Consider the following 25,949-nt stretch of genomic DNA (forward strand, 5'->3'; position numbering starts at 1 on the left):
TTCAAAATATAATGAACATTTTCTTGCGTTGAATTTTTTTCTTTTTTGTTATTTTCGAAAAGATGCGGCATGCTGGGATATCTATTAACGATGTCGTGTTGTTACGGTCGGCGCAGTTTGGGTAGTGCAGTGGTATTTAGAATGAATTTATCAATTATGATGTGCCGGGAAAGTGAATATACAATACTGGCGAATGCGCGAATGAAGCGTTCATCCGCACGCGTTGTAGGCTGAAGCTCGCGCAGTCGGCGAGTGAGTTTTCCGAATCGTTCGGTACACTCGGCATCCCCGCATATTGGAGATTGTGATTAGAGGTGTCTTCGTCCTTGTTTATGCGTGCTGTCCACTCGTCGCCGTGCTTCGTACTTGATTATGAGGCCCAAGCCCGGGGACGGGCCTTTGCTGCGACGGATGTGGTACCGCGGACTTGCAGCCGTCTAGAAATCGCGGCATATAATCGCGCCTTACCGCAGCTGTCAACATGTCGACAGTCATGAAGCTCTCCCCGCACGATAGAAAAGAACTGGACAAGTTCACCCTGTTCTTGGCCTGCAAGTCTGTTCAAGTGATCGTGCAGTCTCGCTTCGGCGTAAAGCAAAAAACGAAATCTAAGCCACACGCCTCGTTGTCGGACTGGGTAAGCGTGCCTTTTCCTACAACGCGACCCTAACGTCACGCGGAAGCGGCGACCTTCGAGGCCGCCTGCAAGCCTGGCATATCGCGATCTTTGTGTCGTGTTTTGCCCACAAGTCAGTACGCAACTGTTCTATTGGCGGTGACACTAACGAAGGGCGAGTGACAGCGCTGCTGCGTTTCGCCAACCTTGCGCAAACCGGCAGGCAGCTTCGATGCGGCCCACTTTTACGCATCTCGAGACAGTGGTTTGCACCGTGACACGCTTTGAAACGTGAACACGTGTGTTACTATTTCTTGCTGCATGTTTTTAATTTGAATCCAAGAAGTTCATATGCACTAAACGCCTTTGTTGGCATTCCTTTCTTTCTTTCTTTCTACAAACCAATTTTCAGTCGGGAAGTTTATATGCACTAAGCGTCTTTGTTGGCATTTCTTTCTACAATCCAATTTTCAGCACCGCTGAAGATAGGATTGTAGAAAGAAATGCCAACAAAGACGCTTAGTGCATATGAACTTCCTGGATATAAATTAAAACATACGACAAGAAATGATAACACATGTTCACGTAATTCATTTGTTTAACGAGTGCCGAGCAGATGAAAGCTTTAAAGAGCGTGGTTTCGCGAAGACATTTTTTTAGCACGCCGTTTGGCAATGCGCTATCTTCACGCGATGACCTTTCCAGCTTTTGTGACCTGACAGTAGACTATTGCTAATGTTTAAGTACTAGAGCCTGCCTTAAAACCGGCACACTCACCCTACAATGCATTAATAAAACATCACAAATTACAGCCATTAGTGTTTGGGCATGCGTGTACGTTTGATATTTATTTCAACTGCTGCTTCTTAGGTAACGAGCATGTCAATAAATTGGCAATGTGAAATGCGTGTTCTGTGATGCAATATGTTTCTATATTGTTTTGTGCTACAGCTAGGCCAACTAAATCTAATTGTGGTGATGCTGGAAAAGAACATTTTAATTGGTCTATTGATTAGATTTACACTCTTCAAATAATCTTTTACGCCCTTTTGGCATTTATCTTGTGCACATTCCCTCTCTCCTGCTGTGCACCTTGTACTTTCCTGTCAGGAACAACATGAACATAGTGGGCACTGAGTGTTAGGTGAAGGAACTGTGTGCATGATAATAGTTTGACAAAAGAGGCCCTAGAGGATGTGAAGTTTTGTTTAAAGTATAGCTGTTATTGGGTGTAAAATACAATGTGGAAGTTATGATACTCAATCCTTGCTGCTCCAAAATTTAGGCCAGGGCTTTGCAGGACAAGATTTGAATATCAGGAGAGCAAAACGAACAAGCCTGGTACTGTTTACATTTTTTGTGGTCTCTTCTGAAGCTCTGCTTGAAGATCATGATGATTCACTTGTTTATCTAGAAAGTCAGCATTTTTGAAGGTTTATTGTTGAGAGATGCAAACTGCAGTCACACATTTGGCACCAGTGAGATCCTCGGTCTTAAACACATTTTGGAGCAATTTTGCAAACACTGCATTCAATGTAGTCACAATGGGATTTTTCAACTTCAGTCAGTGGTGACAGTATTGGGGAGAGAGGTGATTTCTTGAACAGACCAGTTTCATGATGGGTTTCTTTGAACTTGTAAGCATTGTTAGATATGGAGCTGTTTCCTGCGATTACTTCGAGTTCCCCAGACCACATCGGATTGCAGCACAGCTAATTGAGGAATGCAGAAGCAGGAAAGCGCATTCCAGAGGAGACACGTGCAAACAAGTTTGCGGCCCCCAGGTCGTGTGCCGCCGGGATTAGAAGGGGCCCTCGGACAATGGAGCATGAGCAGCCCTCCCCTTCTCCTCGTTAGAAGTGCATTGCCAGTCTGCGAGGCAAGACCGCAGAGAGCCGCCAGGTGTGACACCGCGACACGGGCGCCTACCATTGGCTGAAAGTGGCGTCATCGGAGCGGACTCTCCCATTTGTCAAACATGACGTGACTTACAGTGCACGAAGGGTGTATAAGAAGCCTTCCAGAGAGACCTGAGCATTCTGGAGCATTCCCTGATTCCCTGATTCACCTCTCTCGAACTTCTTGCCGCGAGCCGCAGCGTCCGAGTTGCTGCCGGCCCGTAATGACTGTACGAATGTTAATTGACGCTTACCTCCCTGTATAATATGTAAATAAACCCTCCCAAGTTTGGGTTTTCATCCCGACGTCCGTACTTCAACCCCTACAGCATGATATACCCACAAATACCGACCAGCTTGTGTGCAAAATATGACTGGTTTTAAGCAGCCAGGGTATAACTGAGATTAGCTAAATCTGATGGGGCATGCCTTCTGAGGAGCAGTACACTAGGCTCAGCAAAAGTGCATAATACATTTGTAGCCTAGGCAAGAATTTGGCTGCGAGAGCACTGCACTACACCTGTTTCATGTTTTAGAGGCTGCTAATAAGTTTTGGGGTCTGTTAACTTTATTGGCTCACTGGCATACATAATAGAAAAAGCATAATGCTAGAAGTGCATGTTTGTTTATTGTGCTTTGGCAGCTTAGTGAGTACATTATTACTACATATAATTATTCAGTATTCCACTAACAAATGGCTGCATTGAGCACAGACCTAGAAGTGAAAAGCAAGGTGGCCCCTCATGCATTTATCTCCTTGATATGGTAAACAGAAACGCTCCATTTTTAAATGGAAAATTTTATCTAGCTGTTGTAACTTACTGCACAAAACAAATAAGCTCAAAATATCCCAAGGTCCTTCCATTTCACCTAATCTCTGTAGTTGAAAAGTTTACGTCTGTAATATTTCATCAATTTTATGAATTTGGGCTTGTTTTATGACTTTACAAATGTTGCATTATGTCTCACAACGAATTCTGTTTGCGAGAATGTTTTAAAGCTCCTGAAAGATTTGCAGGGCGTTATTGCAAAAAAAAAAAAATGCGTGCAGAAAAAGAAATTGCGATGGTACATACCTATGCCATCCTGTTGTGGAAGTGCAAGGCACAGTATAAACCAGGAAGTACTTGCTTTTGGTAAGCTTATTCCACATAGTTTCTTAAGAAAGCAACATAAGCAACCGCAAGGTTGCTGCAAAAATTACTGTAATCTATAAACAACGTGCTGCTTGTTAGTATCTGGTGTTGCAAGTTTGCTGCATCTAAAGGAAAGTGATTGTTAATAAAGTGTGCATGTGTCACTGCAAAAGGTGTGTGCTGAGGACAAGACATACAAAAAAATGCATGCTATGACTCTCCCCTTGTCATGTTCACAGGATTTTTTACTAACTTTAGTGTTCACAGGTTGGCAGGTATGAAATTATAAAGCAGCTTGCCACACCATATGATAAAAACTGCAGCATTTAATAGCCCTGTATCATGATAGCTGTGTGTCATGAAGTATTTGTCACAAGATTATTAGGTTTCACAGTAGTCGTCAACTTTAGTGCCTCCTCTAGATTTAAACCCCACTTTTATCAACCAAGGACGGGTTTAACTTGAAACATGCACTACCACAGTAAATCAGTGCAGGCCTCTGATATTTTGGGCGGTTACTTGGACCAGCAAAGATGCTACAGGAACAATGGGAGGATTTTGTGAAAAGCAGTGCCAATGTGTTATAGATAATTTGGAATAGACAAAACATACGCAAAATGATACAACAGGACTATGCACCTTAATATGACACAGAAATCAGAGAAGGGTGGTGTACTGAACGCAAGGATGTAGTTGGATTGTTCAAGTGGGAAAAAACATGATCCTGATGTAGAAAGAGGACTCATTGAAAGATGGTGATGCATCCACAGAATTTAATAACTTGCATTGCTTAGCAGAAATTTCATTGGAGCCTACAGGTAATCACAAGGTATGGGGAGGATGTATCTTGATGTCATTATGAAAGACACACCCTGCCTTTCCCTCCCACTAGCAGCAAGGTCATGCATGGCTACCAAGAAGACAACCCTCCAGAGGCCACATTAGCCCTCCTACAAAACCTCGCATTTCTAGCATCACTGCACTGCACTGCCTAATGTAGGCAAAGGCAGAGATGCAAGTGGCAAGAAGGAAAATTCAACTCGGGTAATTGGCCGGTGCATGTGTGCAAATTTCCTTTGAGCTGTATTATCTAATCGTAAGTAGACGCTAGCATTATGTTATCAATATACATGGCGACTCTCAATGTTTTTGACACAGTTCATTTGTGGTGCTTTTCATGCTTTGCAGCTCTGAGTTGGTCCTGGAGTTCATAAAACATTTAGCCTTTGACGGTGCTTTACAGATGTGTATGAGTACATCGTTTTATCCGATTGTTAAATTGTGACTCACGTGGAGTGTTTGATGAGTCACCTTCATTGCATACAACATCCCATCACTGCATGTTGTTAGGCTGCATACTTCTGCCACTATTGCACTGGTGGGTCAACCTTCCCCAAGAGCCAGCTCACAGTGAAGCCTCTGTATCACTTTAATGTCAACTTCCTTGCATTGCAAAAATTTACTCCTCACAGCGGTAATCCCTTTACCCAAAATAAAAATTAGGCCTTTTCCAGACATTTTGCGGTGATAAGAGGGTATGTAGTGCCGTGCCAGCATTCTTTAGGTTTGGCATGGAAATTCACTGTATGTCAAATGCTTGCATAGACGGTGAGTTTATATGCATTACACTAGAGAGGGCCTGTGCTCAACCAAATTTTGAACTCTGGGAGATGTTGCACTGACATAGTGGAGAACTTTTCGCTGTGCAGAGAACCTTGCCTGGAGTTTTTTACAAATGGTCTACAGCAGGATGTATATGAACTGTGGCCCCGAGTAGGAACATTTCTGTCGCTGGGTTCTCTTATGCTCTGCTGCAGGCAGCTTGGACAAGTAGCAGTTTTCTACTCTCATCTTTATGTAGATTACTGTGCCACTGTATATTGATCCAGACACCATTAATGAACTTAGTCATCAACTATCCTCAGGAGCTAGGCTAGTATTCCTTATCAGAGGAAGGAGTTACAGAAAATAGTCAAAAAGATAATTGAAATATGCAAAAACTGTGCTAGGTGCGATGCATCAGCAAAGTGGTTCCTTCCTGTGGTCATTTAGATAGGTGTAAGGCCACTCCTGGTCAATGTGTACTGATTGCCCTATTTACTAGCCATGTGCTGAAGTCAAGCGGTGCGTTTTATTTCTGTGCCAGCAGTTCAACTTGGACATACCAGACCTGCCCGAGATCCAGACACGAGTGAATGAAGCTATGGCCGGCCAGATACCCGAGCCAGGCGGGCCCAGTCTCTGTACGCAGATTTCACTTCAGACTGTCGACGGTGACACTCTGGTGCTGGAGGTGTGGCACCTGTCTGTGAGCAACGTCTGCGACTCTTCCGTCCGGGCTATCTACACAGTATACAACCGCATGAGTCTCCTACTAAAATCACTTATCACCATCACGCGTGTGACGCCAGCATACAGGCTTTCACATAACCAAAGTCGTGACTCCTACATCATCTGCTTCAATGTCTACATGGGGGAGCCCCAGGTGCGTTCTAGAAGTCTTTCTGCTTTGATTCTGATCCTCACAAGGATATTTCCACCAATGCCACACACACCATTCAGTTGACCGAACAACAGATATGCTGCTGACAATGTACTTAAGAGTGACTATGGGTGAAAGTGATGCATTTGATATTTTGCTATATGTGCGCTTTCATTTACGACTGTGTTGAACAAAACAAGAAAGTGTGTATACTTTCATCTTGGATCATATTTTACTTGGTTTATGGTAATCTAAGCCTGTGATTACCTGAGCAAAACGTCTTGTCACTTGGAGTATAACTCAACAAATGCAAGCTGAACAGATGCAAACGGAAGCTATTGGACCGCTGAGAAAGAGAACATTAAGGGAACCAAATTGTCATCCTGCTTGGGCGCTCAGCTTTTGTTTGCAAGGCTGACTTTGGTGTCTGGACATCTGTCAGACTGCACCTCACGGTGCCTGGCAAGACACTTAGGCTACAAAGGAACTAAGCATTTTCGTAGTTTGCCTCATGAAAATTTAAGTACATGCATGCACATGTATACACATGCAGGTATGGAATGTCTTGCTAAGGTATAACCCTGTCATATCAAATAACTTTTAACCAAGCTAGAAATTTATTGGATCAGCATTGTTATCATAAGGAGATTTGTTTGAAAAAAAAAAAAGTTAAGGCCGATCCAATAAACATTATTAAAATCTGTGTACAGCGAAGCTTTGTTTAAATGCATAAAGAGTGCTGAAACTTGTGTTAGTTTCTCTGTTATTGTAATGTCAGTGCAAGGTCATACAGAAGGCCTTCTCCCAAACCACATATCCACTTTACAAGCTGTCTAAACAAAGCCCCTTCGGATCTGGTCAGGTGCGCGTGCATGTACTGTGCAGTGCGACACATGCGGCGATAATCTCAAAAGAGCTAGTTGGTGTTAGTACGATAGAAGTATATGTGCGATTGTGGCCTAATGTTTAGAGCATGGAGCTGCTGTGTTGGACCAAGGTTCGATCCCACCATGGGGCACATGAATAGTTTTCTTTTTTTTTAACTCTTTCGTTACTGCTAGAAACGCGCTTATTTTCAGTGATATTATGTTATAACATTATATTTCTAGACCTAGTAGTCGTATGCTGTGATACATAACATTTTAGCCTGACCATGGGGCTTCGAATGAATGTATAGCATTAATGATTTCTCAGATAATTTTTTAGAATTCTTATGTGTAACTTCAAAGAAGCACTCAAGGAACATGAATAAAAGTAAGAATTTGATATTTTTTGTGTATATACTGAGACTAAAAAAAATATCTGAAGCATACAAAATATGCACCTCATTCCGACCTTTGTAAGTCAGATCATGCAAGAAAATTATTATGAGGATTTGTTGGCATCAGTACTAGCCATAGTGATGCGGATGCTATACGGGAAAGCAATAGCTCCACAAATGTGACAATGTGCAAGTTCCTATTGTACAGGAAGTATTTGTTTTTACTCATTGCATCAGGCACCAGGTTTGTTTTTTACTACATTCTTTAGGTTCGCGAAGCAATGGTGGTCAGGTCAGTGAGCATACGGAGGCTTCCGCATATTTTATTATTTCATTCGATGAGCTTTTCTGTGCAAACAAGCTGGTCTAGTGTGCTTTCTGCTGGTGCTGGAGCCTACACATGCTTTGTTCAGTCCCTGTTGAGTGCTGTACAACAGTGAGGAGTTTTGCACAATATTGTACAGTAATGAATAAGGATGGTGGGGTTCAAAATGTCACTTCTGTTGAAGGTCAGTCTGAGGTTGACTGCATACACTTGAGTGAAAATCCCGCACGAAGGGAAGGATTGCTCGTAATAATTTCTACATGTGCTGTCAAAGTGCTGATGGATAACAGCAACCCACAGAAAAAAATTAAGTTGCATTGATATTATTGAACACAATTATCAGAATAACACACACTCACGAGCATCTACTGTTGTTTGAGACACTGACAAAGCACTCTACGCTGGACTGCAAAATTGACAACTCGAAAGAAGCTTCTTTGTTTTCACTGCTGCTGTCATTTAAAAATTTGGTTGCTGGGTGGGCCAAACCACAAATTTTGCTTCTTTTTATTGGAGGAGGGCTGGAAGCATTGGTGGCTAGTTTCGACAATATCTCCCGTAGAAGATTTATTATTACTGACTTCCCAATCTGCCAAAAATTGTCAAATCTGACAAATAGTTAAAGTTGAGCCATCATTTCAGTTGTTATATATGATGTTGCTAGTAGAGGAATCCCAATGTAAATGTTTATCAACTCACAGAAACACTATCACTCGAATTAATTGATTTTTATAGTTGTGGTAACGAAAGAGTTAAGTGCAAGCTATTTGACAACACTGCGGCGGCACCCAGCAGTCACGGTCTGCAAAGTGCGGGAGGGTTAGCAAAGAAAGCTTCGCTTTAAAACCGCTGTCGTGGTTTAGTGGCTATGGTGTTGCGTTGCTAAGCTTGAGGTTGTGGCATCCCAGCTGCAGTGGCCATGTTCTGGTGTGGATGGAATGCAAAAACACTTGTGTGCCATGCATTGAATGCACGTTAAAAAAAACCATGTAGTGAAAATTAATCCACAGTCCCCCACTACCACGGGCCTCTAAATGTTTTTGTTGCAAGAACCATACCATAGCTAACAAGGTTGCTTCTTTAATGAGATGAAAGTTCGTTTAATGTAGCTGTTGATAAGAAGCATGAATGTCTGATCATCAATGGGTGTCAATATCAGCAGGCCTAGTTAATTTTTACTTTTATCTGTCAGTAACTGATGTGGTTTGACTTTGTTAATTTGTTCTGGCACATTTTCAGTGGCATGAACATCTTGTAAATTGAAGAGCTTTGCTGTTGGTGACAACTGAAGGGAGGATGTACCGTAAGGATGCTGAGTGCATGTTTGCACCTGGCACAGAGAGCTTGCATGTCACATCTTCAGCTGCTCCAGGGTTGTTTGTTTCTGATGCATAATGACATTGCCTTGTTTATAAGTTTACTATTCTGTTGACATTATTATGTTTTACTTATCATTACTTCCTGCTACAGAAAACAGCAGTTCAGTAGCAACCATTGGCTTTTCTCTACGCGAGTGTACTTGTGCAGCATAAAGAGTTATGAAAGCAGGCTCTGCTGTGTTGTGGTAAAGTGCTGGCCCTCATGTCTTCTCCTCGTATCTTCTTCCTGCCCGGCTGCAATAATGCAGCTAGATATGTTGGGTGAGGACTACAAGAGGGTGCAGGTGGGCCAAGTGGGAACACCCACAGGCACCCTGACCCTGGGAGTGGTCTACCGCACCAAGATGACCATCTCCCCTCAACAGGCTGTTAACCAGACCCACCCCGCCATGATGCTTAAGAGCGACTACTTCAAGCCCGACCTCAGTCCTCGAGGAATGCGGATGCGACCTAGGTATGCACGATCGTGGCACAGGCATTCCGTACTTATCTTTTAACCAATAACACACTGCAGTCAAACTCATTTATAATGAGCTGCAGGTCATGTGAAAATTTGCTTTAATTCCAGTAGTTATGGTAGTAATTGTACATCTTATTCAGTCAATCCGTACTGGTAACCAGTCCATTGGTAACCTGACATAGGTGAACCTGTACATTGTGTGCTTTTATTTTAGTTTATTTGCTGCCATACTTACTCTCATAATGCTCACAATTTCTTTCGGGATAAATTAGTGCAAAGTTGGAAAGAGTGATAACTACGTGGAAAACATTTTCCGGTAGAACATTCTAGGTGCTAAATATAAAAACGAAAAACGAAGTGGTTGTAAATTGGGGGTTCTTAGGCCAGCTGCAGTAAACAAAAAGAAATTACTTCCGAACAACTTTTGTGATAGCAGAATAGGGTCTACTCAAGCAGGAACGGAAAAGGCCTTTTCTTTTCTTGTTTTTTTAGACACTTGTACCTTGAGTCACAAAATGAATAAATAAAGTGGCTCTGGCCTTACCTATTCCGAGTCGGTGTCAGCACTGATAGAACAAGTAGGCAACTGTCTTTGCAGCAATTTTAGAGAGTGCGGCTTGAGGAAGACATTTTCATTTTGGTTGCCAATTTGGAGGTGCAATATGTCAGTAAATACAGTATGCTGTGGTCATTTTAAAGGGGCCCTGAACCAACCCTTGGGCTTAGTGAAATAACATAGTCCGCGAGTAGCATACGCTGCTGTGAACATCTCGGCCTAGTTTTGCTCTTGTATGCGGTACATGGAGCTCGCAAGCGGATCGCAAAGTCACCTTTCTCTCAAATGCTTTCTTTTAAACAGAAGGCCCTGTCCTCACTCTCTTCTAGACCCACTATTTTATCACCGGACACACTATTTTGTCATTCCCTTAGACGGCTGCTATTGGCCGATAGCTGACATGAAGCTGCGGTCAGCTACATGGTGTAGATACCGCAGCCGCCGTGGGGTGCTGCCACAATCCCACTGGCTAAGCGCACTGCGGCCTGCTGAGGACAACCGTGTTTGGCTTATGTTTAGCCCGTCGTAGGCACCAAAGGCAGAAGTTGTGGCGTCTACATTAACATCCAAAGTGAAATTAGAGCTGCGTGCCACGGTGACAAATAGAAGGCATGCCCCACTGCGCCGTAGCCTTCACAGTGCAAGGCATTCAAAAAGGAACGAGAGCATAGCGGAGGGTCGTGTTTGATTTCCAACATCTTTGCTTCTGCTGAATGCATTGAAGTACTTTTTGAGGCAAAGTATTTCTGAAATAGTCTATTTTCACTTCGAATGCGTTTCTCCACTTCGATAAAAAGTGGTTCAGGGCCCCTTTAAAGGGGAAATTAACTGTTGAAATTGTGCAGTCAGAGAGTGGTAAAAATCAAAAGATCACACCTCACATTGATCGAAGCAAAAAATTATTTTGTCTGATAAGTAGGAAATTTTGTTTTCAAAGCTCCACAGAACGTCGGGGAAAATAATGGTTTATTGCTCCATTCCACTTGACCTCACATCAGTGTTGCACATAGAAGTGATAGAGTGTGTTGATTGCACATAACCTAAGGCTTTTGTTTTTTGTCATAGTGCTTTTACGCAGCTGAGATTGTATGTGCACAAACAAGTTTACCCGTGAAATATTTGGACGTTGTGTGTAGGTAAGAGGTGTGAGACACTGTTGCTGCATACACTTATTTACCTCTAGCATTGCTCTAGGTGATATATCCAGCATTCACTTCTCCTCCTTTATTCTTATGTGCGAAAGTGCTTGAAGCGCAGTTACTTGTGGACAGAGCTTCAGTTGGAGTTATGTCATTAGTAAATCTAGAAGGACATTTCCACAACTCCTGCTTTAACAAAATCTTGATTAACTTAAAAAGGGAGTGTGCTATTTAAGTGGCACGAAAAAGCACTCACTCCATTTTATGCAGAATCATTAATTGCTTATCTGGTTTGTTGCTTCTACTCTTGGAAGGGACATCAAAAAGAAACATTGAGTTTAATGAGTTTAAGCGGGTAGACAGGTAGAGTATGTTTCAAAATATTTTTACTTCTTTCATGCAAGAAGGTTGATTATTAGTGGAAAAGATGAATTTCAAAACTTACATTTAAAAAAAGAAATGAGCCCCAACCAGCACGTCCATGACAGCAATGTGACAATGCAAATTTCATGGTGCCTGTATTGTGTAGGGAAGCTTTCCAGAAGTTGCCACGCTGGGTTTTTCCTTACTTTCGAATTCAGTGTTATCTTAGTAACTTTTTTGTACCGACAATTAATCAGTCCCAAGCAGATGCTGCCAAAACACGTGGCATTGCCAAATAGCATTGCCACCCATTTGCATCTTCGCATTTTTTCTGACTTGCCTAGGTGGTAGTAACCTGTATGGTACAGCAGAATTGTTATGTACCAGTCTAGCTTAGCTTGACATTTTTCTTTAGTGTCTCATAAAAGGGGATGTGGAACACTAGATCAGTTACGACTGATAAAGTATCCTTTCAAAAGTGTTTTCTTAATTTGTGATAATATGTTGATTATTAATAGAGAAACTAAAGGTCAGTCTCATTTTTGAAATTTTGCTCTGAAACCTGGGCATCAGTACGTCAGTGTGATGTCATGAATTTCAAATATTTCAGCTGTTTCGGGCTGACTAAAGTTTCTTGAAGCTTGCAAAGTTCAGTCTTTGGCTCTTTTAGAATACAATGGGGTCAATCTCTACCAATAAAAAATTAACTTGGCCCAAGCAAATGTCATCAAAATTTATGACTTCATGGCAAGTTGGTGCGGGAATTTCAAGGTGGCGGCGCCACCTGTGCTTTGGCTTTTGAATTTTTTGGTTTACCAAGCCTCTTCTGGTGGTAAAGGTACGCTTAATGGTATTTTACAAGTGTAATGTACTATTATGGCTAAGCTTATTTTTCTTTTAGTGTCCCTTTAAGCATAATTTCTTTCGCCATATCACTGGTCCCCACCAGCGAATAGTGCAGGAGGTTCTAGTTCGTCATTGGAAAAATTATTGTCGGGCACACTGCATTTTCTGTATTGCCACTATTTGTGCCATTTTAATTTTTGGTATAACAACTTACCGTATTTACTCGGGTAAGCCCTACACTTCTTCACCCCCCACCCCATATTTTTGCAGGGTGCAGGCCTTGCACAAAACAGGCTTATGGTTACATAAAGCTTGCGGGCATAAACTCTGATATTGCAACAGTACTCCAGTACAACCTCGGAAGCCACAAATTCAGGTGTGCGTGTGACACTTAAGGAAACATTCTTGTCAAAATTTTCTCTCTCCAAAGTGGAGGTTTGGGTCTTGTACGGCAGTGGGACTTAAACGAGTAAATACGGTAGACACCTGATCATTACTTTAGCTCACAAGGCTTCGCTACCATTCTATCATTGGTATCAACCATCACATCTGCCAACATTATCTAAGGGAGGGCCAGCGGTCATTGGAAGCAGTTTTGTCTTTAAGTGAAATGAAAGTGTTAGTTTTATGTTTCCTTTAGATTATATATAAAAGAAATGAAGCAGAAAAAGTGTCTGCTGGCCACTTTTGTCTTTCAGTGACTGCTGGCTCTTTGGTATTTGTGCGTGAAGGGGCTCTACAACCTCTCTTGTCGACGTAGCTGTTTCTTAGCAGTCCTTTCTGCTGTCTGTATCCTCTTGTTGTATAAGCACACTCATTCAGGGCCACTGCACCACATATATATCAGTGATGTGCAGCCATTTGTAAAATTTTTTGGGGGGGCCTATTCGTCAGTGACGTGCACTGCCAAACTTATGGGATTTGCAAAAAGAAATGGCGCCACTATGTGCATGGCTGTATCTGGTCCTGTGATATCTTGAAGTCCTCCTGGTACATCTGCTCTGCTTGAAACCACTCTGGAGAGAGAGTTCTTGTCCTCACCCTTTAGAGCTTTTGAGAGCCAGGAGTTTTACAAATATGATGTGACACAGCGAGGACTTGGTGGCACTCAGGCTTCTGATAGCTACATTTCTTTTGATGAAACCTCTACGAGCACCACCACTTGTGGGGTGCTCGTACAAGTGCTCTATATTCAGTGACAGGATGATGTGAATCCCGTTGCCATAGGTGGGAGGACAGGCAAATGTGTAAGCATGAGCTGCAGTCAGCTAAGCACTGTAGACCCCTACCTGCTGGTAGATCAGTGGCTATAGCATTGTGCTGCTCAGCTGTAAGTCGCAGGTTTGACCCTGGCCACATGGCCACAAGGGAATGGGGGTGAAATGCAAAAATGTTCGTGGTACTGAGGTTTAAATGCATGTTAAATAATCCCCGGTAGTCAAAATTAATCCGGAGGCCCGGTACAGCGTGCCTCATAATCAGATTGTGGTTTTGGCTGGTAAAACTTCAGAATTTAATTTAATTTAGTAGAGCCCCTTCATCAAGCCCCCTCCTTTCCCATCCTGAACCAGTCCCCTGATGTCCTTTTTCTTGAGGCTTTTTCAAAACTTGCCTTTGTTTGCCCCCCAGTGTTCACATTGACTGCACTGGATTGAGCATGAGAGGAGGTGTCTGTTTATTACGTGTGCCCCACCGTACTCTTGCCAATCCTGTTTGATTTGCCTGACCGCCTCTCTGCCCCATGTCTTTCTCTCTCTTCTTCTTCTTCTTCTTCTCATCCTTCCACATGCGTTGTAGCACGGACGTAGCAACTGATGCCGTAAAGCGAAGCGACAAAGACTTGCCTCCAGAAGGGATCAGGAGGCAAAGCAGCGTTGCAGGTCACAACGGATGTGCTAATGGGTTTGTGCTTGTTTGTTGTCTATGCTGCTAATTAGATGTTCATTACGCCCCTCACTTTTGTTTGGGTTTGCACTGATGCAAATAACTTGCCTGCATCACTTTGTTTTGCTCGTTTCATACATACATAACATGTGTGTGTGTGTGTGTGTGTGTGTGTGTGTGTGTGTGTGTGTGTGTGTGTGTGTGTGTGTGTGTGTGTGTGTGTGTGTGTGTGTGTGTGTGTGTGTGTGTACACACGCAGTGGAAGCCCGGTTATACGTCCCGCGGTTTTGCGACGACCCGGTTTTTACGACGAATTAGTGCAGTCCCAGCGAAGTCCCTATAGAAGCAATGCATTAAAAACCCTGGTTATCTGACGCAATTTTACGCCTAACCCGCATTATACGACGACTCTCGCGAAGCGCGAAACGGAACAGCGGACGAAAGTGCCGCGGGTCTCTTTCCTCACTCCGTCTCTCCGCATGCGGAGTGCTCGACTGCTCGACCAGTTCGCTCCGGCGCAGCTTTCTTCCCTGCCTCATCTCATCGTTCGTTTCTCTCTCCCCCACCAGCAGCCGCTCGTTGTGCTGAAATAGCGCCTTTTCTTCTCCACAATCACTTTTTTTCTCCCTCTCTTCTCGGCGGCGTCGCCTCTCATCACGTTGGGGAAGCGCTTCTCTCTTTCCAGTTTCCCAGCAGCAGATCACCGACAAGGTAGTACAGAGAGGCCTAGGTTTATCGCACGTGTTCTTCGTTGTAATCCTAGCGACCAGCGTTCACCGAAGTGTTGAGTTGTGTGGAGCAACGCGACGCACGTTATCCTGAAAGCAGACAGTTCTGTCACTTGGCGATAAGCTGAATATTATCGAGGAAGCGGAAAAGCGGCATGGAGCCACGAAAGCCAGCATTGCCCGGGACCTTAAGATACCTGAATCTTCGGCATCATTAAGTGTATCAAGCAAGAGTACCTGTAGCGGTTAGTGCAGCGTCAGCTGGCAGCTATGGAGTGCAGAGAGTTGGGAAAAAAGATCACTGTGCTTGGCACCATGCATTCTATTGCTAGTTCGTGGAACGCAGTGTCGCAAAGCACAATTGCAAACTCGTCCAAGCACTGTGGCTTTAAGCGAGATTGCCTCCTCTGCTGGGGACGCAACAACTTCGATGCCGCTCGAGGCCAGTGCAGGCTTTGCCGCCGACGATTTCGAGGGTTTAAACCTCACCACGACCTTCGTCGAGTACGTGGAGGCCAACGACAATGTTGCGATCTGCGGTGAGGTGTCGCTGGATGACGCCATTGAGGAGGCTTTGCCTAGTGCTGACACCGCTGCGACATCGAACGAGGACGACGCCACAGATGTCGTGCCTGTGCCTACCACGTTCGCTGAGATGCTACGGCACCTAGACAGCATCCGGAACATCATCTGTTCACGCGACGTTACAGAGGACCTCCTTTTGGACGTTGCTCAACTCGAGCAAAAGCTCTTGGTTCACAGATCAAACATGGTCCAAAAGAAACTTACTGACTTTTTTTAAAGTTCGTGCCGGCTGGCGGGAGTCGCGGCAGTGGGCAGTGGGGTGCTGTAAAGGTTCGTTTGAATAAAGCATCGTTGGTACCTGTACTGCAGCATTAATTCTTATTGCATTTACTTTTTTGGTAATTTGGAATTACAAAAAAGTCCAATCATCCAGCGCCGGCTGTGAAGCAACTTACGCTCCTATAACTGCACCAGACGTATCATGACCGCATTCATATATATACCGATGGTTCGACGTCACCTACCAGCTCAACTGCTGCATTCGTCATTCCATCCAAGAACGTAACAGTTAAATTCAAATTGTCGCACATGACTACATCTACATCGGCAGAACTTGCAGCTATCCATGCCGCTATGATGTACATCACCAAAGAGCCAACAGAGAAATGGGTCGTATTTTGTGACTCTAAGGCAGCCCTTCACAGCATCAAGTCTGTATTACGTCACAGAACTTACGAGCAGATGATATCTGACATCAGGGAAGTGCACCACCATGCTCTGGAAAGAGGACACCACATTATATTTCCATGGATCCCTGCTCACTGTGGCATCGTCGGCAACAACCTAGCTGACAAGGCTGCCCGGTGTGCCCACGAAGATACCAAGACGCGTCCAACACCTTTGACGAGGTCGGGCGCTGCCAGAGAACTTCGCCTACTTGCACGCAAGAAGTCACAAGCTCTCTGGATTTCAAGTGCCTTCAATTGCAGATTATGTAAACCGGGCCCCACGCTACAGCTACAACTGCCATCTAGCCTTTCCCGCGACGAAACAACCTTGTTGTGTCGCTTGTGGCTGGGAGTGGCGTTCACGAACGCATGCTCCTACCGTATGGGAATGGCCGAGAGCCCAATGTGCGACTCCTGTGGGTGCGAGGAGACCGTCGAGCACTTCTTAGGTATACTTTGTGGTGCAAAATACATTTCTGGAAAAGGGACAGAAGAAAGGGAGACAGTTGGCGCTTCACTGTCTCCCTTTCTTCTGTCCCTTTTCCAGAAATGTATTTTGCGCCACAAAGTATACCTAAGAAATCTAAGCACCAACTTGCCCAAGAAGAAGTCCTTTTGGACCATCGAGCACCTATTGTGTACCTGCCCTCGCTACGATGTGCAACGCCTCTCTCTGCGGGCAACTTTATGCCGACTGGACTCGAGACCGTTCACCGAGTCAAAGATACTTGGACCGTGGCCTCACCCGTCACTGGCTCGAAAAGCGATTCGTGCACTAGTGCAGTACTTGAAGTGCACCGGCTTAAGAGACCGTTTATAGTGTCTTTGTGTATGGTGTCCCTCCCACACATATTCAATGCTTACTCTCTCCCTTTCTTCCTCTTTCCTTTTTTTGACCTCCCTGCCTTTCCTATCCTTGTTTTCTCTCTCTCTCTCTCTTGGGTTTCCAAGCCCTGCAGAGTATGTTAGTAGTTTACATTGAAGTTTCTCGTAAATCCGTCGTGCGAAATAAGTAGTATTTTTATAGGCATACGTTATGTTCGTATTTTACAACGCTTTTTCGCGTATAATCGGGGTTCCACTGTGTGTGTGTGTGTGTGTGTGTGTGTGTGTGTGTGTTTGTGTGTTTGTGTGTGTGTGTGTGTGTGTGTGTGTGTGTGTGTGTGTGTGTGTGTGTGTGTGTGTGTGTGTGTAAAAGCCTGAATCTTAAACTGGTCAGGTTTGCAAATGTAGTGTCACCTTGAGCAAACCCGCCATGTTTGCTTAGTGGCTGTGGTGTGTTGGGCTGCTAAGCACGAGGTCATGGGATCGAATCCCGGCCACGGGAAAACACCTGCTGTGTACTTAGATCTAGGTGCACGTTAAAAAAACCCCAGATAGTCAAAATTTCTTGAGTCCCCCACTACGGCATGCCTCATAATGAGATCATGGTTTTGGAATGTAAAACCCCATAATTAAATTTTTTTTTTACCTTCACCTTATTGAATGCCATTTTGGTCGCTTGCTGCTACATGACAAAACAATGTCATTGGAAACCAGTGTTAGTGGCTACAAGAAGCTACAAAAGCATTTGAGATGATGATTAGGGTTTGTCTTTTAGCATTAGAAAATGCGTCAACTGCTTGGACAGCAAAACTGTTGCTTAACTGGCCAATTTTTTAATCCACTGTAACAGGTATGTGCACAGCAATAATGCAGTAGTGATGGCCGCTGAAATTGAGCATTGGAAGGTCAATATGGTTTGTTTTGTTTATCAAAACAGATGAAGCTGGAATAAAACTTGTAGAAGAAACAACGAGACTGAGAAAGTTGGGTGTTGGGAAAGCTGGGTGTTACAATGTCCACCTTTGAAAACTAGTGCCACTTAAGGTGGTGGTGCTTAAGTAAAGTAAACTCCGAGGACCCTTAGCTGTACACTATATCATCTCACGTGACAGCCTCTGATGACACCCATGTAAGTGATGCTTGCTCAAAGTGACACTGAATTTGCCTGCTTAACAGGGGTACCATTATGTTATTCTAACAATTACTTTCTTGAGGTTGTGTGCCCGCGTTGTTGCATGTTCTTGGTGGAATGCTTTCATTCTATTTTTTTAAGGCACCACATTTTCAGAATATTCTTGGTGCACCATAAACTTGGACTCTCATTCTTACCACAAACACTGCTTGTTTTATTTTTCTTTCTGCGTGTAATGACGCTGGCAAGCTTACAACATTGGACCGCTGCATGAGTAGCTTGAACCATCATCATGTTCTTTGTTAATAATGGCATGGTCTTGACATGAAAAAAATAACCCTGTCACACGGGAAGATTTTGACATTTGTTTTGGATAACATTTATGTTTAATGGCATCTATTCCTACATGGTGATGCTACATTTTGTTAGACTAGAAGTTCTTCATAGTCATAACTTCTTTGAATGTGTTTCAGAACCTAATTCACATGCTCTGCTAAGAATAGCAATAAATAGAACAGCATTGTAGTTTAATTTTTAATTGGTCATTTACACATTTTGCCTGCTCAGTGATAGACATAGTCTTCACATTATTTTATTGTGTTCCACCATGTCAGCCATTTTGTCTCTTGAGAACCAGCAGAGTTCTTGCCTGGCTTAAGTCTTTTCTTGAATGGGCATGTGTAAGTGCCGTCTGGTTAGTTATACGAATGTGATTTTATATTTTCCATCAGTGCAAAGTTTTGAAATTAAATTTAATGACAGTACATGTACTTAAGAACATTTTGCACATTCACTATGACCCTTTCTATGTCTTTTGCATTTTCATATCGTAATTTCTACGTTCAGAAAGGCTTCATTTTTGCATCTAGTTCCGCATTGAATATATGTGATTGCATGTATCGAATGTCATGTGCTGCATATTAAGATTGAATTTTCCCGTGTGAAAAGAGTTAAGCTCTTTGTCTTTTGGTTTTTACTATTCTTTTCTTCTTGGCCCTGTTGTTCGTGTCACTAAAACCACTATTGATTCCTGGGCATAACTTTATGTTTGGGCCACCAGACTCTAGACAGATTCATTGCATGCTTTTTGGCCATCACTTCCTTTTCCCATTAGACAGTTACTGCTGGAAAGGCGAGTGAAATTTGTTGACTTTGCAGAAGCATTCGTAGCTGTATTGTAGTCATTGCATATTTTAATTATCTTCATCAGCCAACTAGTATAGTATGTAAGTTTAGAAATTATTGGGCCAGAGTGCATGAGCCTTCTTTCCAGCAATTATGTATGGATATAACTGATATTTTGCTTTTGCTCCGTATCACAATAGCATAATGGAATAATTGTATCATGCCTCCTTGCGTTCTTTAATCCCTTGTTGCAGCATTTGAAAATGGTTTATTCTTATAAAGAGGGCCACAGCAGCAAAGAAAGGCCACTGCTAACCTGTTCTCGGTGATTGGGGGCAAGTTTCCTGTTGCCTGTACTTGTTCACGAGTGTGTCTGTGCTCTTCTACTCTTTAATTTTGCCATTTTGAGGCATTCTTGGACCGTCTCATGAGCAAGGCGGCACCATTCTGCACTAGGTAACGTGCATAGTGATTAACGTGCAAACGTGTGCATAGTGCACACGTTTCACTAACTGCACTTTCTATCTCTACATTCCCTGCTCCACACTAACACATCCTTACATCACTCTGAACTCTTAAAAATGTGGCCTTCCATAGCCAGGACTCAAAGCTTCAGTGCAGCCAGGCTGCTTTAGCATTTAAAACACACAATAGGGTCATTGCGTATTTTTGTGATTGTTTTTGCCCGATTCTGTTCAATTCTTATTACTCATCTTTCCCTACTGGCCAGCCCTGGCCATACCTTATGTGGAGGCTGCTCAAGCAAGCGACTAGCAGGAACACTATAAGAATGGAATTATCACATTATTCTAGCCTTGTCCACTGATGAAGTGCTTCACTGTAATAGTTTGTAGGGAAAACAGTGTGTATCACGTTGGGAGAGCCTGCTTAAGGTTTTGCAAATAATGAGCAGTTCTAATCTGCGATTGCATGCCTCACAACACGTGCTTGGTGTGTGGGTCAACTGCAGGCGCAAAGATGGGGGTGACAGTCTTGGTGAGATGCAACAGGGTGCCTTTGCCCCTCCTTGTCCGCGAGATCTCAAGGAGATTGCGGCCAGGGAGGATGAGAGCCCCTGGCCTTTGCCAAAGCCTGCCTTCTCTTCGCTCCTCTCCATGCCTGCCAAGTCAACCACAAGTAACAAGTCTCGATCAGAAGAGGACAATGACTCTGACGTCAACGAGCCCTTTGTTGAGCCCCGGGAGGTGCTGCTTCCAGCCGAGGACTTTGTGCTGGTTGAATTGGTGCGTGTGAATGTGATCACCTTTCTGCCTCTAGAGGTGGCGTTAGTGAAGCAGTCTCTGTGAATGAAATGGTACCACCTTCCAGACCTCTTGTTTCCCAATGCGTGATATGGTACATGCTTCTGTGTCTACCCTTTTACGTTTTTTATATATGCACTTAAGGCAGAGTTCAAAGAGAGTGCACCTTTCTTCTGGAACTTCCTTCAGTGATCTTAGCACTCACCTAGCTCATAGCATGCAGGTGACTACTGCAAAAGCACTATAGAACTACCTTGTGTTGTTCATTCTAGTGGCCACTTTTCATAATGCTCATCCTTGTCACGAAGGGAAACGGGCCAGTTGATAAGGTTAAAGTGCACTTTGAACCCATGGCCTGCTGAAACAGTAAAAAATTGTGCTCCCCTTGCACGAGCGTGAAAGTAATCCTTGGTGTATGTTTTTGTGTCGGCTAAGATGTGACGGAAGCCTGCTAGAGTGATCATATCTTCAGGTATTGTCAATGATATTAGGCATATTGATTCAACCCTCACTTCATGAAACTAGTTCCGAGTGCCAGAATTAGCCTGCCTACTTTTGCACGAGTCCTCCCTAGCCTCTCTCGCAATTTCAGAGAAAACTTGTCAACCCTTTCAGCATGAAGCCTACATTCTGTACAACAAATGGCAACCCTTAGATGCTGCTGTTTTGAGCTTGCACAATGAAGAACAATGGAAATGCAGTTGAAAAAGTGCAGGCAAATCAAATGGCATTTGTATAAGTAGATTGCAATGTACTATACTCAGTGTCATAATTTGCAAGCAATGCTGACGAAAGCTATGCAAGCCGTGTGGTCATAAAAGTCTCTCTCTACATATTTCACAGTACAGTTGTCTATGATCTGCAATTCCTTTGATGGAATAACCACTTTATGAATGTCAACTAAACCTTATACTCGTACGGTTGTATCACGTCATGTATTATTTATGCACCTTTGTGGCAACGCGTATACTATGTTGGTCTCGAGTGCTAGCAGTATGCTGTGGCCACTGGGTGCCGCTCCACTTGTTCAATGTTTAATAGGTTCAGAGCTTCAATGCTTCTCATGTTTTAATTATATCATGTATTGTGACAAAAAAAAATTAAGAAACCTAAGGTCACACTTAATTACCCAATCCATACCCGTATCTTTCTTTCATATGTGGCCCACTATATTTTTACCATGAATGCGAACTAGTGTGAGTAATCTCACTAGCCTTCATAGCATTGCCTGCTATGTATGAAATGTAATATACCCTCTATCTACTGATGCTATAATCATATGCTATATTATTTCACATGTAAATACTTCATGAAAACTTTTCTGCGCCTTGCAGGTCATGCATGCAACTCGCACACCTGTGTCACATGTACTGTTTTCATTCCCACAGAAACCTCCGTTTGCTGATGGCGAGGAAGGTGGCACAGATTTGGGCACATTCTTCCAGGAGTGTCAGAGTGCACCGATGCTCTCTTCATTTTCCTGCCAGCCAACGCTAGAGCAGCAAGTGTCCGAAATTAGTGCACATCTGGCCGCACTGGAGTCCAGTCTGCCTGACCTGGATCAGTTCGTCGAGTCCGTTTGCCAAAGTGATTCTCTGAAGTGAAGACTTGTGTCAAATGTGGAATGTGATTAAGGGATAGTCTCGGGCCAGTCGCGAGTCAACAGGACTGTGCAGGGAGAATTTCCACGCCTCGATGCAGTGGTTGATGGATTGTTACGAGTGTCGTTATCATGAGAACGTTGACATCATGGTGTGCTCAGTCATGGACAAGGACTCAAGTACAAAGTGCATGTTAAGAATAAAAAAGGGGGAAGAGAAACCCCATGTAAGCAGAAAAAAAAAAAGCATTGTGACTAGGCAAAACAAATGGGGTTTGCTGTGGCACCCATTTGTTGCCTGTCAGTGAGACCGGTGACACACTACAGAAGTGGCTACTTCACATGAGAAGACCAAGGATTGGCACAATACACCCAATGTTGCTATGCTGTGTTTTGGTGCTTCTGATTAGTTAATACCTGTGTTAATGGGGAGCTTGAAATTGCCCTCTCAACCTGCCCGTAAATGAATTAGCTACTGCCATGCCCATTGCACCATGACCGCTTTTGCACTCAACATTCAAGCATGGTAATTTAAGGGCGTGAGGTGGAGGGATATTGGGTAATTGTACTCAATATCGCTGCCCAGGTTTTTGTTGGGATGCTTTGGCTTTCAGTGCTATATTGGCACTGTGCATACAGCAGTGCAGAGCTGCAGTGGTATGAGCCAAGTATGAACATACCAAGCACATTGAGCTGTGCTCACTAAGCTGGCTTGCCTGACAGGTGCTTTACGTGCTTCACTAGATTGTAGAGAGGAGCCATAAAAAATGCAAAGCGCATCCAATGAAAATTTTAAGGGGCCTTGCAATACCTTTTATGAAAAGTGTGGTATGTGAAGTCTCCTCACAAAAATATTTTCCAATGAAAAGTTTTTGAATGCCCCTTGTATGAAAAGAATTAGCAGTGAAATGGTGCCACGGTGTCACAGCCGGCTGCTTTTTAGCTGCACTTGAAAGGTGTGCTGCTGTGCCCGCTTGATAAAAGTGCCCATTATCGCATTGAGCTTTTATATTGGCATGAGTCGAGGCCAGTTGGTGCAACCCACAGTTACATCCCCCCTGACCTCTGAGGCCAGTAGTATCAGTGCAGTAATATCAGTCTCTATCACCAGGTGGCCCCATCATCATATTGGGGATTAGACTTCTCTGCTTTTGTTTCTGCTAGAAGTGCTGCTTATTCGTGGCTTCTAGAGATAAGCCAATGGCCACCAAGTTTCTAAGAATGTGAATTTGCAAGAATGTCGATGAGGATTTCGTGAAGTTGAAAAGTGGCAACATACAAAACTATAGGCTCCCTCATGCAAGCACAGGAATGATATTGAGCTAGATGTCCATGATGACATTGCCACATGGTGTGATAGACCAGTGACTGGAGAAGATTATTAAGGGCCATGCATCAATGCGTACGGTGTGTATAGTGCTCACATATGAGGACTCGACATCTACTTCTACTGAGTACGCAACAATTGTAGTGGAGGTGCAGGGTAAGCTCGACTTATGCACCAGACCCCTCCCAGTAGCAGGAATGTCTGCCTATGCTGGCGATTACACCAATAAACAGTGCCAGCTCGAAAATTCGGGGACTTGCTTCAGAATTTAGACTCCTGTCTGACGATTATGACCACAACGGAAGATATTATTGTGTACTCGGTTGAAGTAGATTTTGAGTCCCGAGGTGTGAGCACTTTACACAGTGTATGTGTTGATACGAGTCTGGCATCTGGTCCGCTACACCATGTGGAACTATTGTCTACCATTTAAGCAACTTCATGTACCACATTCAAACGTACCACATTTAAAAAGTTGCCGGATTGACTTAAGTCCTTGGTACAGTGAACAGTATTTACTCTTTCTAAAGTGAATGACAGGGCACGTAGTAATCACCAATAGGGTCTTACGACAGCCCAACTCAGCTGTCACTGTTGGTTGAGTCTGTTGTGCACTAAATTGCTTACATGGGGTGCAGAGGGAATGTTTTTGAAGTCTGACAGTAGGGTGTATTATAAATTGTTGCTGAAGTGTTAGGTCTGCGCAAATGATGCCAAGTCTTCTCGCAGCTGCTGCATTTTGGTGTTTGATCAATGCAAAGGAGCCACTCCTCCACTTCCTATCACCCTTTCCTGTAGTTTGCAAGATGGTGAAAATTCATTGTCCTTTGTGATAGCTGTGTATGTTGCGCATATAGTTGAACAAATAGCGTGAAGCAACGTTCCAAGAAGAATGCCTCCAAGTTGTCTACTTCAAGCAACTGAACCAGGTGGCACTTGGCAGTGTTTGTTCAAGAAATGATGGAGAGTTGTGTTGAAATTTAGATGTCAGGAATATATATGGTCAGATACGCTTACATCACTGTTCTCGAACCAGGTTAAAATTTAATTATTGTTTCCTGTTGATGGCAATTCATGTACGATTATCAATACTACTATTCAATGCATATCCTGAAATGATCACTGAAATGCACATGGTGCTGCCAAGTGAAGTTTGACATGATGACGATGACCATGTTTCTTTGCAGTGTGACTTGCCTTGTTCCATGTTTCTGTCTGCTTCTGTCAATAAATGTGGCCAAAACACAATTCCTCTCTCTGTGTGCTCGTGATGTATTTTGTGTGATTAAAACAATATATTGCATAGTATTTTGCTTGTTCCTGCACAACTTACGCTCACCTCTAATGAAATTTTGCGGTTAATAACAACAGTTTTCACCACACCACAATTGAGGTGCGGACAATGACTATATCTGAGTGCATAGGCGCAAAGTTCTCATTTTTCCATTGGGGGGGGGTGTGGAGTCAACCAGCCTGCCGAACCCCACTTATGTGAGTATATATATATATATATATAACCTTTAATACCAGTTGCAATTGATACTTTGTGTGACCAGGAATAATTTTTCACTGAAGAGACTGCCTTGTATGAGCATTTACAAGACATCATAGTAGGAGAAAGTTCAATTTCACAGCCCGAGTCCCCTCGCACAACCAAGAGACTGACGTCTCGGTGGTGTAATCTTCCTTCGTGTAATTGTCTTATACTTTGCTATCACTAATGCAGCTTCGCCTTTCCGGCAAAACTGCAGCCTCTTGTGGGGTCAAGTATAAGCACTGCTGCGCGTCGCTGCTATTCATTCTGATTTCGAGTGAGTCCGACTTGGCCTCATTTCACTTACCGAGTGAACTTAACATATTTATGACCTCTGCAGGGAAGTGGCAATGTTTCTATCCCTAATAAATGTTATAAATTAGAAGGTTTTTTTTGCATGATTTGTTAGCATTGCCTACTGGAAAGAGAAACAATACAGAGACACATATCATTTGTGTGCATTTAACATGCCGTTGTTAAAGACTCTGCCGATGGGGTAACTAGAGTGTGCAGGTTTTTTTCAGGGTCAATAAAGTATGCAAAACAATTTGAAGCAAGGTGAACATACAGCAACACATGCATTATCTAGGCATCTGCTATCTACACCATGAGAAATAAATGCTAGTTGGCTAGCTTGTTCCCTTTAAAAAATAGAATAAACTTTGTTCTGTATATATATAAATATACACATGATATACATATATATCGCGTTTGTGCATGGTGTTCACTGTGGAAGTTAAAAGTGAAATACAGATGAGGTAGCCGCCAATAGTGTTTTAATATGCTTGTCCTCTTGCCAAGATTTGCAGAAATAAAGC

At 43.3% G+C, this 25,949-nt stretch overlaps 1 protein-coding gene across 3 annotated transcripts; it reads left to right on the top strand.

The window, feature by feature from the left end:
* The first annotated feature begins 64 nt into the window (after positions 1-64).
* On the top strand, positions 65-24,845 carry Atg13 (Autophagy-related 13). 3 transcript variants are annotated; one of them, XM_065428028.2, is made up of 6 exons: positions 65-637; positions 5,797-6,135; positions 9,346-9,551; positions 14,259-14,363; positions 20,379-20,652; positions 22,059-24,845. In XM_065428028.2, exons 1-6 carry the CDS (start codon positions 482-484, stop codon positions 22,272-22,274), a joined length of 1,296 nt encoding a protein of 431 aa, XP_065284100.2. In that variant the 5' UTR covers positions 65-481; the 3' UTR covers positions 22,275-24,845. The 3 variants fall into 3 exon arrangements, with proteins under 3 accessions (XP_065284100.2, XP_065284102.2, XP_065284101.2); XM_065428029.2 differs by having other exon boundaries at positions 67-637; positions 5,800-6,135; XM_065428030.2 differs by lacking the exon at positions 14,259-14,363.
* The last annotated feature ends 1,104 nt before the right edge of the window (positions 24,846-25,949 follow it).

The sequence above is a fragment of the Dermacentor albipictus genome, chromosome 3 (assembly GCF_038994185.2).
Source record: "Dermacentor albipictus isolate Rhodes 1998 colony chromosome 3, USDA_Dalb.pri_finalv2, whole genome shotgun sequence".
In the NCBI taxonomy this organism is placed as follows: domain Eukaryota; kingdom Metazoa; phylum Arthropoda; class Arachnida; order Ixodida; family Ixodidae; genus Dermacentor; species Dermacentor albipictus.